Genomic DNA, 12860 nt, shown 5'->3' with positions numbered 1-12860 from the left:
CTTGAAGACGGCCTGGAAGCTTCAACTGGTCCAGCGTGCGGCAGCCATGTTACTAACAGGAGCGGGACGCAGGGAGCATACAACGCCCTTGTTGTACCAGCTCCACTGGCTGCCGATTTGCTACCGGGCTCAATTCAAGGTGCTGGCGTTGGCCTATAAAGCCCTAAAGGGTTCTGGCCCAAGATACCTATCTGACCGCATCTCGGCCTATGAGCCCACCAGGACTTTGAGATCTTCCGCGGAGGCCCTGCTCTCAATCCCGCCTGCCTCACAGGCACGGCTGGCGGGGAAGAGAGATAGGGCCTTCTCGGTGGTGGCTCCTCGGCTGTGGAACACCCTTCCCGTGGACATCAGGCTAGCTCCCTCCCTGATGATATTCCGCAGGAAACTAAAAACCTGGCTGTTTAAGAAGGCATTTGAACAAGATGTGCAATGATTGGTAATTTGACCATAGGAATGGAACAACGGAAAATGATACTGGATTGTGGGTTTGACGATGAGACGACACGGAATGGCTTTTGTAGTAGTGTTGATGTTTTTGATGAGGATGTTTTTTGATAATGATGAACTGTGGATTATTTTACACTATGTCTTGTATTTTGCACCTGTTTTCTATGTTGTACACCGCAGTGAGTTGCCCCTGGGGCTGAGAATTGCAGTATATAAGCGAAGTAAATAAATAAATAAATAAAACTCTCTGTCCCTTCTGGCAGTGGCTGGTCATTTGTGTAGATGTTGAACATGGATGGAGCAAGCACGCTCCCCTGAGGCAGGCCGTTCTTCTGTTTCCGCCATCTGCTTCTCTGACCCTGGGACTCAACAAAAAAGCTCCTGTTTTGTAGCAGGTTTCCTATGAGGTTGGTGAGGTGGTCGTCCTTTGTGATATTATACATTTTTCTCAGGAGGAGGCGGTGGTTCACAGTATCTGTGGCAGTGGTTCACTGTGAACCTTTTTTGGTATGGGGATATAAGTTGATTTTTTCCCAGTCTGATGGCCATTCTTGTGTCTTCCATATTTTCTGGAATATGGCATGCATCACCTTGACAGCATCATCTTTCAAGATTTTAAACAGTTTAGCTGGGATCCCGTCATCTCCTGCTGCCTTGTTGTTAGCAATGCTTCTTCTTCCCTGCTCATCTCAATTCTTCCAAAGTTAAGGGGGACTCTGGCCCTTTAAGGCGCTGCCGTTCTGCCCCGGCTCCTTTTTGTCCCAGTGCCCCTTCCGTCGGGGACGTCATCGCCGGGCGCGCGGAGGGCGGCCTCCTCGCGAGCAGCAAGGTGAGTGGGCGGGGCCAAGCGGGCGAGGGGCGGGGCGTGGGAGCGCGAACCACGTGGGACGGCGGAGGCGAAGGCAGCGCGAGGGCAGGCAGGCAGGCAGGCAGGCGGCCGGCCATGGTCAACCAAGCCGGCGAGGAGAGGCAGCGCGGAGGTGAGTGAGTGAGTGAGGGAGCCCGGCCGCGGCACCCTGGGAGTTGGAGTCCCGCAAGGCCTTTCTCCTCCCAGGGCCAAGGGCGCGCAGGGCCCCGCCGAACTACAACTCCCAGGGCCCTTCAGCACCCAGCCAGGGCCAGCCCGTCCACAGGCCTGCCAAAATGCAGCCAGACACAGCCTTTGAGGCTCTTTGAGGGGAAAGGGGAAAGGGAAGGCTCCCAACTTCAGTTTGAACTTGGGTAGTTTTGACATTTTTGTTTTGATTTAATTTAATGTCTTGTTTTTATGTTATCTTATGTTCCTGTTAATAATAATAATTTTTATTATAATTTTAGGTATTATTTTTATTATAATATTATATATATATATATATATATATATATATGAAACAGACCGTCATAATAAAGTAAAAACTATTATATATATATATATATATATATATTATTAATTATATATATATATATATGAAACAGACTGTCATAATAAAGTAAAAATTATTATTATTAATTATATATATATATATTATTAATTATATATATATGAAACAGACTTCATAATAAAGTAAAAACTATTTTATATATATATATATATATATATGAAACAGGCCGTCTATATATATGTGTGTGTGTGTGTAATATTTTAACTATTTTATAATATTCTATTATATATATATGTATATAATATTTTATGTAATATTTTTAATATCAATATTATGCGTGTATACAATATATTATGGAGCCCCCGGTGGCGCAGTGGGTTAAAGCACTGAGCTGCTGAGCTTTTTGATCGAAAGGTTGCAGGTTCGATTCCAGGGAGCAGCGTGAGCTTCCGCTGTCAGCCCTAGCTTCTGCCAACCTAGCAGTTCGAAAACATGCAAATGTGAGTAGATCAGCTCCGGCGGGAAGGTAACAGCACTCCATGCAGTCATGCCGGCCACATGACCTTGGAGGTGTCTACGGACAACGCTGGCTCTTCAGCTTAGAAATGGAGATGAGCACCACACCCCAGAGTTAGACATGACTGGACTTAATGTCAGGGGACTACCTTTACCTTTACCTACAATATATTATATTATTAGCACAGCACAATATTAGCATGATATCTTACTACATTGTACTATACCACTATACTTGCAAGCGCGGCTGGCGGGGACGAGAGACAGGGCCTTCTCAGTGGTGGCCCCTCAGCTGTGGAACGCCCTTCCCGCAGACATTAGATCGGCCCCCTCCCTGCTGGCGTTCAGGAGAAGAGTGAAGACCTGGCTCTTTGAACAGGCGTTTAATTAAGCAGTGCAATCAATTGATTGAGTTTGGAACTTGGAATAATGGACGAGGAGATCGGATTATGATTTTACTGATGAGACGAGATGGATTAGTTATATGGATGTATTGATGTATTGTTATATTGATTTAGTTGCTTTAGTTACTGTTTTTAAATGCTAATGCTAATGTTGTGCACTTTGTATATTGACCTGGTTGTAAACTGAGTCGCCTATGGGCTGAGAGAGTGCGGTATACAAATAAAGTAAATAAATAAATAAATAAAATACTGTAATATTAGTAATATTGCATGTAATAGATAATATATAATTATTATATTAGATTATTCTTAGTATTATATTGTTTTACATTATTATTATAATAATATTATCAGTATTATATGTTTATACAATATAATATTAACCTGAGGGCTGAGGAAAGCGGTATATAAATAAAGTAAGTAAATAAATAAATATAATATTTATTAATATTATATAATATTATTTCTTTAAAATGTCATCATGTATTTTATATGTTTTTATTAATAATAGTTTTTATGTTATGATGGTCTGTTTCATATATATATATATATATATATATATAATTATATTATTTTTAGGTATTATATTCATTATAATATGTTTGTTTTATTTATATATAGTAATAGTATTATATATAGTATTTAATATAATGTTTATTAATATTATATAATATATATTTTAAAATTTTAATCATGTATTTTATTTTATTAATAGTTTTTATTTTATTATGGTCTGTTTCTTCTGTGTACACACATACATACATTATATGTGTGTGTGTATATGTATGTATATGTATATATAGACACACACACACAGGGTCCCCTGGTGGTGTAGCGGGTCAAACTGCTGATCTGTGGAACTTGCTGACTGAGAAGTTGGCGGTTCGAATCCAGGGAGCAGGGTGAGCTCCCGCTTTTAGGCTCCGGTGGGAAAGTAACAATGCTCCATGCAGTCATACTGGCCACATGACCTTGGAGGTGTCTACGGACAACACCAGCTCTTCAGCTTAGACATGGAGACAAGCACCAACTCGCAGAGTCAGGCCTGACTAGACTCAATGTCAAGGGGAAACCGTTACCTTTATTATTGTATATGTAATTATTGTTACATATTGTCACATATTTGATGGCATTTATTTTATTTGATGGTTTTGTTTAGGTTTATTGTATATTTTAATTTTGGGAGCATCAGACAGAGTTGAAAAAAGTAGGAAAGGGTTAAAGGAGAGGCAGCGGATAGGATCATGCAAATTTCACACCAGTGGAGAGAGTGAGAAACATTGGGATGTCTGTGGTGGAGGAAACACATAAAATCTAGAATTAAATTTTCCCTGAATCAAAGCATTCTTTGGGTGGTGGACAATATGGTGTTTGTGGAGGACTTTGGCAGGGGTTGGGCTCCATGTTTATGGCGCTCGCTGTAATTTGAAATGTAATTGGAGAGAGAGCTTTTGGGAGCTCTTCAGCACTGTGGAAGCGAGCACCCCAGCCACACACATACATACTTTTACTTTTATTATGTGTATCGAAGATTTCATTTATATTTATTTATATTTTAATTTTAGGAGAATGTTTGATCTTTATCATAAGTTTCTTTGAGTTCCTATAAAAAAGGAGAAATATAATGGAAGTCCAGAAATAAATATAACCATTTTTTTCTTCCTTACTCCCAAAAGTTTTTTTAAAAGACAGTATATAGATAGAAAGGATTAGCTACTGGACTGTGTATACAGCACCCACATGCAACCACAAGAGGGCAGGATATAGATAGAAAGGATTAGCTACTGATAAACAATATGATAGTTTCGTGGGAACACCAGCATCCTTTGGCAGCGAAGGCAAAAGACCTTTGGAAACTACAACTCTCATAACATTGAGCCTTGGCAGTTCAAGTACTGCCAAACCGCATTCATCCGAGACTCGTTCAGATCCTAAGAAAAATATGGGATGTGGGTGCCTCTCCCTCTTTTTATTTTGACTCTAGCTTGCCCGAATTATTTGAAAAAATCATAATAATAAGGTTGTGGGTGAACTGCAACTTCCATCATGCCAAGTTATTCCCCTGAAACTCCATCAGTAGTTATAGTTTGCCATGTTGGGCAAGTCTGCTCTAGATACATCATTGGTGGGGTTCAGTGTGCTCTCCAGCTGCAGGGTAAACTACAACTCCCACCATGGGGGGTCAGTCCCCTCAAATCCCTCCAGTACGTTCAGTTAGTCATGGGTTATAGCATTCAGTTAGTCATGGGGGTTCTGTGTACCAAGTTTGATGTAGATCTGTCATTGGTGCTGGTCTCTGGATGTAAGTGAACTACAACTTCCAGAAATGAAGGTCAGGTCCCGCAAACCTTTCCAGTATTTTCAGTTAATCATGGTGGTTCTGTGTGCCAAGTTAGGTCCAGGGCCATCGTTGGTGGGGTCCAGATTGTTCTTCGAACATGAGGAAGAACTTCCTGACTGTGAGAGCCGTTCAGCAGTGGAACTCTCTGCCCCGGAGTGTGGTGGAGGCTCCTTCTTTGGAAGCTTTTAAACAGGGGCTGGATAGCCATCTGTCAGGGGGGATTTGAATGCAATATTCCTGCTTCTTGGCAGAATGGGGTTGGACTGGATGGCCCATGAGGTCTCTTCCAACTCTTTGATTCTGTGATTCTATGATTGCAGGTGAACTATAAATCCCAGTACCTACAACGGCTATAAATCAAGGTGAATTCCCCCCGCCCGCTCCCAAAAAACCTCTTGACTATTTTTCATTAGTTGTGGGGATTATGTGTGCCAAAATGTGACCATTGTTAGTGGGGGTCACAGTGCTCTGTCTTGATGCAGGATGAACTACAACTTCCATCATGTGGAGTCAGTCCCCCAAACTCCTCCAGTATGTTTAGTTACTGATTAGTTCTGTTGTGCAGACAGAGTTGAAAAGAGTAGGAAAGGGTTAAGGGAGAGGCGGTGGGCGGGATCACGCAAATTTCACACCAATGGAGAGAGTGAGAAACACTGGGATGCCTATGATGGAGGAAACACGTAAAATCTAGGATGAAATCGTCCCCAAGTGAAAGCATTTTTTGGGTGGTGGGCAGTGTGGTGTTTGGGGAGGACACGACACTGGCAGGGACTACTCCTATGTAAGACCTGATTTGAGGAAAAACAGAGCGAGTGAAGGATCAGACATTATCTCTGGCTCTTAGGATTTGGGATATGACAGTTCTGGGAAGACTATATGGGAATTAAGTAAGCATATTCCATATTTCAGGCATATTTGTTGTTCCGAGTATCTACTCCAAGGCAGACTTGCGAAGTAGATGGAGGGTTGATTTGCCAGGGCCGCTGAGGAGTGGAGACATGACGGGATATACAGTCGGCTCTCCATATTTGCAGATAGGATTAATAATAATAATAATAATAATAATCAACTTTATACCCCGTCACTTTCTCCCCCAATGGGGACTTAGGGCAGCTTACATGAGGCCAAGCCCAACAGCAGAATTACAATAAGATAAAAAACCAAAACACAACAACACAGTAAAATACATAAAACATATGAATACAATAAGCAATATACATAAAACATATTCACAGATTGGGCTAAAATGGTTTCTCTAGGTATCTCTAGGTCCTCCGGTGCAGTTCTATGACTTTCTTCATTCATGCTAGAGAACCTAGAGCAGTGTTTCTCAACCTGGAGGTTGGGACCTCTGAGGGGGTCACAAGGGAGTGTCAGAGGGGTCACCAAAGACCATCAGAAAACACAGTATTTTCTATTGGTCATGAGGGTTCTGTGTGGTAAGTTTGGCCCAATTCTATCGTTGGTGGCGTTCAGAATGCTCTGATTGTGGGTGAACTATAAATCCCAGCAACTCCCAAATGTCAAGGTCTGTTTTCCCCAAACTCCACCAATATTAACATTTGTGCATTTTGAGTATTCATGCCAAGTTTAGTCCAGATCCATCATTGTTTGAGTCCACAGTGTTCTCTGGATGTAGGTGAACTACAACTCCCAAACTCAAGATCAATGCCCACCAAACCCTTCAAGTATTTTCTGTTGGCCATGGCAGTTCTGTGTACCAAGTTTTGTTGAATTCCATTGTTGATGGAGTCCAGAATGCTCTTTGATTGTGGGTGAGCTATAAATCCCAGAAACTACAACTCCCAAATGACAAAACCAACCTCACCAGTATTCAGATTTGGGCGTTTTGGGTATTTGTGCCAAATTTGGCCCAATGAATGAAAATATATCCTGCATATCAGATATTTACATTACGATTCATAACAGGAACAAAATTAAAGTTATGAAGTACCAACAAAAATAATTTTATGGTTGAGGTTACCATTGTATTATGGGGTCGCAGCATTAGGAAGGTTGAGAAACCAGTGCCTTAATTTTTTGAGTCCCTGTTTTTAGTATTCTAGGTATCTAATGCCACATCGGATGGGTAACAGTAGGATACTCTGTATTATCCAATATTTTCGTTTATCTGATGCCGGCCTGTTTATGTCGGATAAGCGAGACTCTAATGGAATTGTCTGCCTTTTGAGGCTCTTGTTTTGCCGTGAATATTTTGTGCTTTTTTAATAAACCACTGCATCAAATGTTCTTAAAAGTTTGGGGCTGACCAACGGGCCTGTTGTGAAATGTTTTTTGGGAGAAGAGAGGAGTTCCTTGGTTGAATCCTAATTCTGGGTGTAGATTGAAGGAGACTCTGTTGTAACTTTCCAATGTTGTGTTTTAAAATTCCAGTTCCCTGCATTCTCTTCTTGGGTTTCACCCCTGGTAGCACAGCTGATCATACCACTGAGCTGCTGAACTTGCTGACCGAAAGGTCGGCGGTTTGAATCTGAGGAGTGGGGTGAGCTCCTGCTGTTAGGTCCAGGTTCTGCCAACCTAGCAGTTCAAAAACATGCAAATGTGAGTAGATCAATAGGTACCATTTTGATGGGAAGGTAACGATGCTCCATGATGTCATGCTGGTCACATGACCTTGGAGGTGTCTACGTACAACGCCGGCTCTTTGGCTTAGAAATGGAGATGAGCACCAACCCTTTATCTTTACCTCTTCTCTGGGAATTTTGGAAATTGTAGTCTGCAGGAGGAAAACATGGATTCTGTATAAAACCTTTTTTTGCTTCTCTTTCAAGCTCTTGAGAAATAGAAAATGTAGACCGTGGGGTTTTGTGTTTTTTTTCCTTACGTTAAAGCGGAGCAAATAACTAATCCATTGCGCCAGGGCTTTATGGGTCAAGGACCTCACAGAAGGCCGATGTCTAAGCGGAGGATTGTGTCGCGAGCTTAACCGAAGGCCAAAAACTAAGGGTTATGCTGTGGCCTCCATATGCGCACACTTACAAGACATTGGCAAACTTTGGTGAAGTTCATTCTGCCCGAGTAGAGTAGGTATCATGGGGCACAATGGCAGGGTTTGCACAAGAACGTACAAATATTCAGTGCCTGGCTCTTGTACTCTGTGAAATTGTCGTTTGGAGGCCGGGTTTGGGTTAGTTGGAAGGATAAAATCTGCATTTCGAGGACGTGGTGCCATGCTGTAACTCATCACGGTCTTTTTGCTCAAATGTGGCGCATGGATCTCCAGAGGCGAAGGTGTGCTGCTGGCGCTTTGCTTTTATGGTTCTGGGCGTTTGGAAAAGAAGAGAAGGGCGTGAAGAAGGCGTTGGCTCCTTGTAACTGCCAGGAGTGAATTTGGCACTCTTGGCTCTTTCTCTGCCTTACCTAACGGAGTTAGAAACAAGGTGTGTGTGTTTATACACATATGTGGGGCTCGCATATTTAACCCTTGTGTGTAGAGGACAGAGTTTCATCTCCGCCAGGGTCGGTTCCATGCTAGAGGGACCTTCTAGCCCAGCGTTTCTCAACCTGGGGATCGGGACCCCTGGGGGGTCAGAAGGGGAGTTTCAGAGGCGTCGCCAAAGACCATCAGAAAACGTATTTCGGATGATCTTAGGAACCTGTCCTTCTCTTCCTTTTTGGAAACAGAAGGCAAATCCTCCTACCGAAAGCCGTCCTCCACTGTGGTTGGCTGGCCTCTCAACCAAAGGGTCTTTCTGGAGTCTTTCTGAGACTCCAAGCGGTGTGTTCAGCACATGGCTGTGTGGTGCACATGTGTGAGCAAAGGAGAGCGCGTAAGGCTGGAGAAAGGCTCAGCCTAAGGGAGGGTTGTTCCTGAGCCTCCAAGCAGGGTGGGGAGAGCAGACGTGCTCATCGCATGGCAGCTTGATCTGTATCTGCAAGCAAGGGAGAGCAGGTGAGGCTGGAGGGAGGCTAGCACCAACGAGTCCCTTCAAGGCGGGGGGGGGGGGGGTTCGGTTTGGGAACTTTGGCCCAATTCTATCGTTGGTGGAATTCAGAATGCCCTTTGATTGTAGGTGAACTATAAATCCCAGCAACTCCCAAATGTCAAGGTCTATTTTCCCCAAAGTCCACCAGTGTTCCCATTTGGGCATATTGAGTATTTGTGCCTAGTTCATTGTTTGAGTCCACTGTGCTCTCTGGGTGTAGGTGATCTACAACTCCCAAACTCAAGGTCAATGCCCACCAAACCCAGTTTTTTCTATTAGTAATGAAAGTTCTGTATGCCAACTTTGGTTCAATTCCATCGTTGGTAGAGTTCAGAATGCTCTTTGAATGTAAGTGAACGATAAATGACAGCAACTACAACTCCCAAACTCAAGGTCAATGCCCACGAAACCCTTCCAGTTTTTTCTATTAGTCGTGAAAGTTCTGTATGCCAAGTTTGGGTAAATTCCATCGTTGGTGGAGTTCAGAATGCTCTTTGATTGTAGGTGAACGATAAATGACAGCAACTACAACTCCCAAGTGACAAAACCAACCTCACCAGTATTCAAATTTGGGCGTATCGTGTATTTGTGCCAAATTTGATCTAGTGAATGAAAATACATCTTGCATACCAGATATTTACAAGATGATTCATAACAGTACCAAAATTAAAGTTATGAAAATAATGTTATGGTTGGGGGTCACCACAATATGAGGAACTGTATTAAGGGGTCACCTCATTAGGAAGTTTGAGAGCTACTGGCTTAAATAACAAAGAGCTTCCTTTACATGTCTGCAATGTGATGTGAATTGATTAGCTTTGCTACTCTAGTCCTTTGAATATAAAGTCATTCCCATCATCCCCATTTGCAGTTTTGACTTTTGCAGATGTGATAGTTTGCGGATTTGCTTAAAAATCTACTCTCTAGTTCAGGGGTCCTCAAACTTTTTAAACAGAGAGCCAGTCCCTCAAACTGTTGGAGGGCCAGATTATAATTTGAAAAAAATCTGACTGAATTCCAATGCACACTGCACATATCTTATTTGTAGTGCAAAAAAACACTTAAATGCAAGACAATAATTAAAATGAAGAACAATTTGAACAAATATATACTTGTTAGTATTTCAATGGGAAGTGTGGGCCTGCTTTTGGCTGACGAGAGAGGATTGTTGTTGTTGTTGTTGTGTGCTTTCAAGTCATTTCAGACTTAGGTTGACCTTGAGTGAGGGCCGGGTAAATGACCTTGGAGGGCCATATCCGGCCTTAGTTTGAGGACCCCCCGCTCTAGGTCTTCCAATATGATTCCGTGACCAGTTTACAACGGAAGTTGTCCATAGAGTCATGTTGAAAGACCTAGGAATTCCTATTTTTTTAAAAAAATTAATAATTTATTTATTTGTGGTTTTCCACTTTCATGGGATCTCTCGCGAATGTGGAACACTTTTCCCAATCTGGGCCACAATGTAGGAATAGGCAATGGCTTTTTACGGATGTGAAAACCGAAGCTGAAACTCTAGATTGTTTCTGCTTTTGAGATCTTTCCAGGGTGAGTTTGTGGCTGGAGTTTTCTTACCACTGACCTTCAGGATTTTTTTTCCTGTCCTCTTAAAAAGCGGGAGGTCGTCCAGGTCAACTTGGGGCCAAAGGCAAAGAGGCCACAAGCATTCAGACCAGAAGCTTAGCTCAGTCTTCAGGAGTCAGTCACTCTCCTACTCCTCAGATCAGGGTCTTAACTTGGCCAAGGGATCATTGCATTGAAATGATAATGTAATCCGGCATGACCTGGAAGGAAAGTGGCCTCCCGGTCTCTACCTTTTTGCCTCCTCTCTTAGGAGTAAATCCACTCATGTTCAGCAACAACTTCCATATCCTTTGCAACAGAAACACCTGCAGGACTGACCTTCAAATCATTCCTTGCTTCTGTTCCCTTCTCCAAAGCTATCCTCCTCCCATCCCGAGTGTATACTTCTCAGCCTGTGTGGCGAGACTCCTTCCCTTCTCACCACAATCTTTATGGTCGGCTCTTTGGATTATGGATGACGGGGGCGTTTTGTTTGCTCTGAACGGTTTTCCAAGTTTGCCATCTGTATTTTTAAAACATGGATCCCTCTTTTTTCATCTGGGCAGGATTGGGGATAGTTTTGCCTCATGAACATGGGACGGTGGGCCTGACTCGGGCTGCCAGGATGGTCCCAAAACCAGACAAGGTGTCCCCTTCGTCCAGGCAGATGGTGACTCTGTGATGAACTTCTGGTTCTTCAATGTGACTTTATGCTCAACGCATACTAGAATCAAACTGAAAGACCTTGAGATTCCTGGGACAATGTTCTCTATAAGCCACCTGGGCGTTAGGACCTCTGGGGGGTGCGAGGGGGTTTCAGTGGGGTTCCTAAGACAATCGGAAATATGGGGTTCCTAAGACCATCAATATCTCTCCGCTTGTCCTTCAAACTACAAGAAAGGAGATTCCATCTGAACATTAAGAAGAACTTCCTGACTGTGAGAGCTGTTCTGCAGCGGAACTCTCTGCTCCGGAGTGTGCTGGAGGCTCCTTCTTTGGGAGATTTTAAACTGAGGCTGGATGGCCATCTGTTGGGAGTGCTTTGAATGCAATTTTCCTGCTTCTTGGCAGAGGGTTGGATTGGATGGTCCATGAGGTCTTTTCTAACTCTAGAATTCTATGATTCTCTTCCTTTTTGGAAACAGACGGCAAATCCTCCCACCAAAATCCTCTTCCTGATATACTTGGCCATCCTGTCAACCAAGGGGAGGACTATGTATTGTCGAAGGCTTTCACGGCCGGAATCACTGGGGTGTTGTAGGTTTTTTCGGGCTATATGGCCATGTTCTAGAGGCATTCTCTCCTGATGTTTCGCCTGCATCTATGGCAAGCATCCTCGGAGGTAGTGAGGTCTTTTTGAACTAGGAAAATGGGTTTATATATCTGTGGAATGACCAGGGTGGGACAAAGAACGGATATATAAACCCATTTTCCTAGTTTCAACAGACCTCACTACTCTGAGGATGCTTGCCAGAGATGCAGGCGAAACATCAGGAGAGAATGCCTCTAGAACATGGCCATATAGCACAAAAAAACCTACAAGAACCCAAGGGGAGGACTGTTTCTGAGACTCCAAGTAGGGAGGGGAGAGCAGGTGTGCTCATCACATGGCAGGTTAGGTGAGGGAGAGCATCCGAGGCTGGAGGGAGGCTCACTCCAGCAAGTCCCTTCAAGGCAGGAGGGTTCTGTGTGGGAAGTTTGACCCAATTCTATCACTTGTGGGAGTTCAGAATGCTCTTTGATTGTAGTTGAACTATAAATCCCAGCAACTACAATTCCCAAATGTCAAGGTACTTTACCCCAACTCCACCAGTGTTCACATTTAGGCACATTGAGTATCAGTGCCAGGTTTGGTCCAGAGCCATCATTGTTTAATCCCACAATGCTCTCTGGTTGTAGGTGAACTATTACTCCAAAACTCGAGGTCAATGCCCACCAAACCCTTTCAGTATTTTCTGTTGGTCATGGGAGTTCTGTGTGCCAAGTTTGGTTCAATTCCATCATTGGTGGAATTCAGAATGCTCTTTGTTTGTAGGTGAACTATAAATCCCAGCAACTACAACTCCCAAATGACAAAATCAATCCCCGCCCCAACCTCACCAGTATTCAAATTTGGGCGTAAAATGTATTTGTGGCAAATTTGGTCCAGTTAATGAAAATACATCCTGCATATCGGATGTTTACATGACGATTCAGAACAGTAGCCAAAATACAGTGATGAAGTAGCAACAAAAATAATGTGATGGTTGGGGGTCACCACAACATGAGGAACTGTAGTAAG

The 12860-nt window shown here is 43.1% G+C and overlaps 1 protein-coding gene across 2 annotated transcripts in view; it reads left to right on the top strand.

The window, feature by feature from the left end:
- Positions 1 to 1235: 1235 nt before the first annotated feature.
- CLUH (clustered mitochondria homolog) overlaps positions 1236 to 12860 on the top strand; it is a 92448-nt gene continuing 80823 nt past the window's right edge. The window contains exon 1 of one of the 2 annotated variants that reach the window (XM_060756960.2): positions 1236 to 1279. Coding sequence is in view for 1 of the 2 variants with exons in the window: in XM_060756959.2 (XP_060612942.2) it covers positions 1394 to 1430 (37 nt within the window). In the remaining variant the exon portion in view is untranslated. Of the gene's footprint in view, positions 1280 to 1323; positions 1431 to 12860 lie in introns of those variants that run through there. The other variant, XM_060756959.2, reaches the window with a different exon arrangement.

The sequence above is a fragment of the Anolis sagrei genome, chromosome 11 (genome assembly GCF_037176765.1).
Source record: "Anolis sagrei isolate rAnoSag1 chromosome 11, rAnoSag1.mat, whole genome shotgun sequence".
In the NCBI taxonomy this organism is placed as follows: Eukaryota; Metazoa; Chordata; class Lepidosauria; order Squamata; family Dactyloidae; genus Anolis; species Anolis sagrei.
This window is presented reverse-complemented; position numbering and strand designations above follow the sequence as displayed.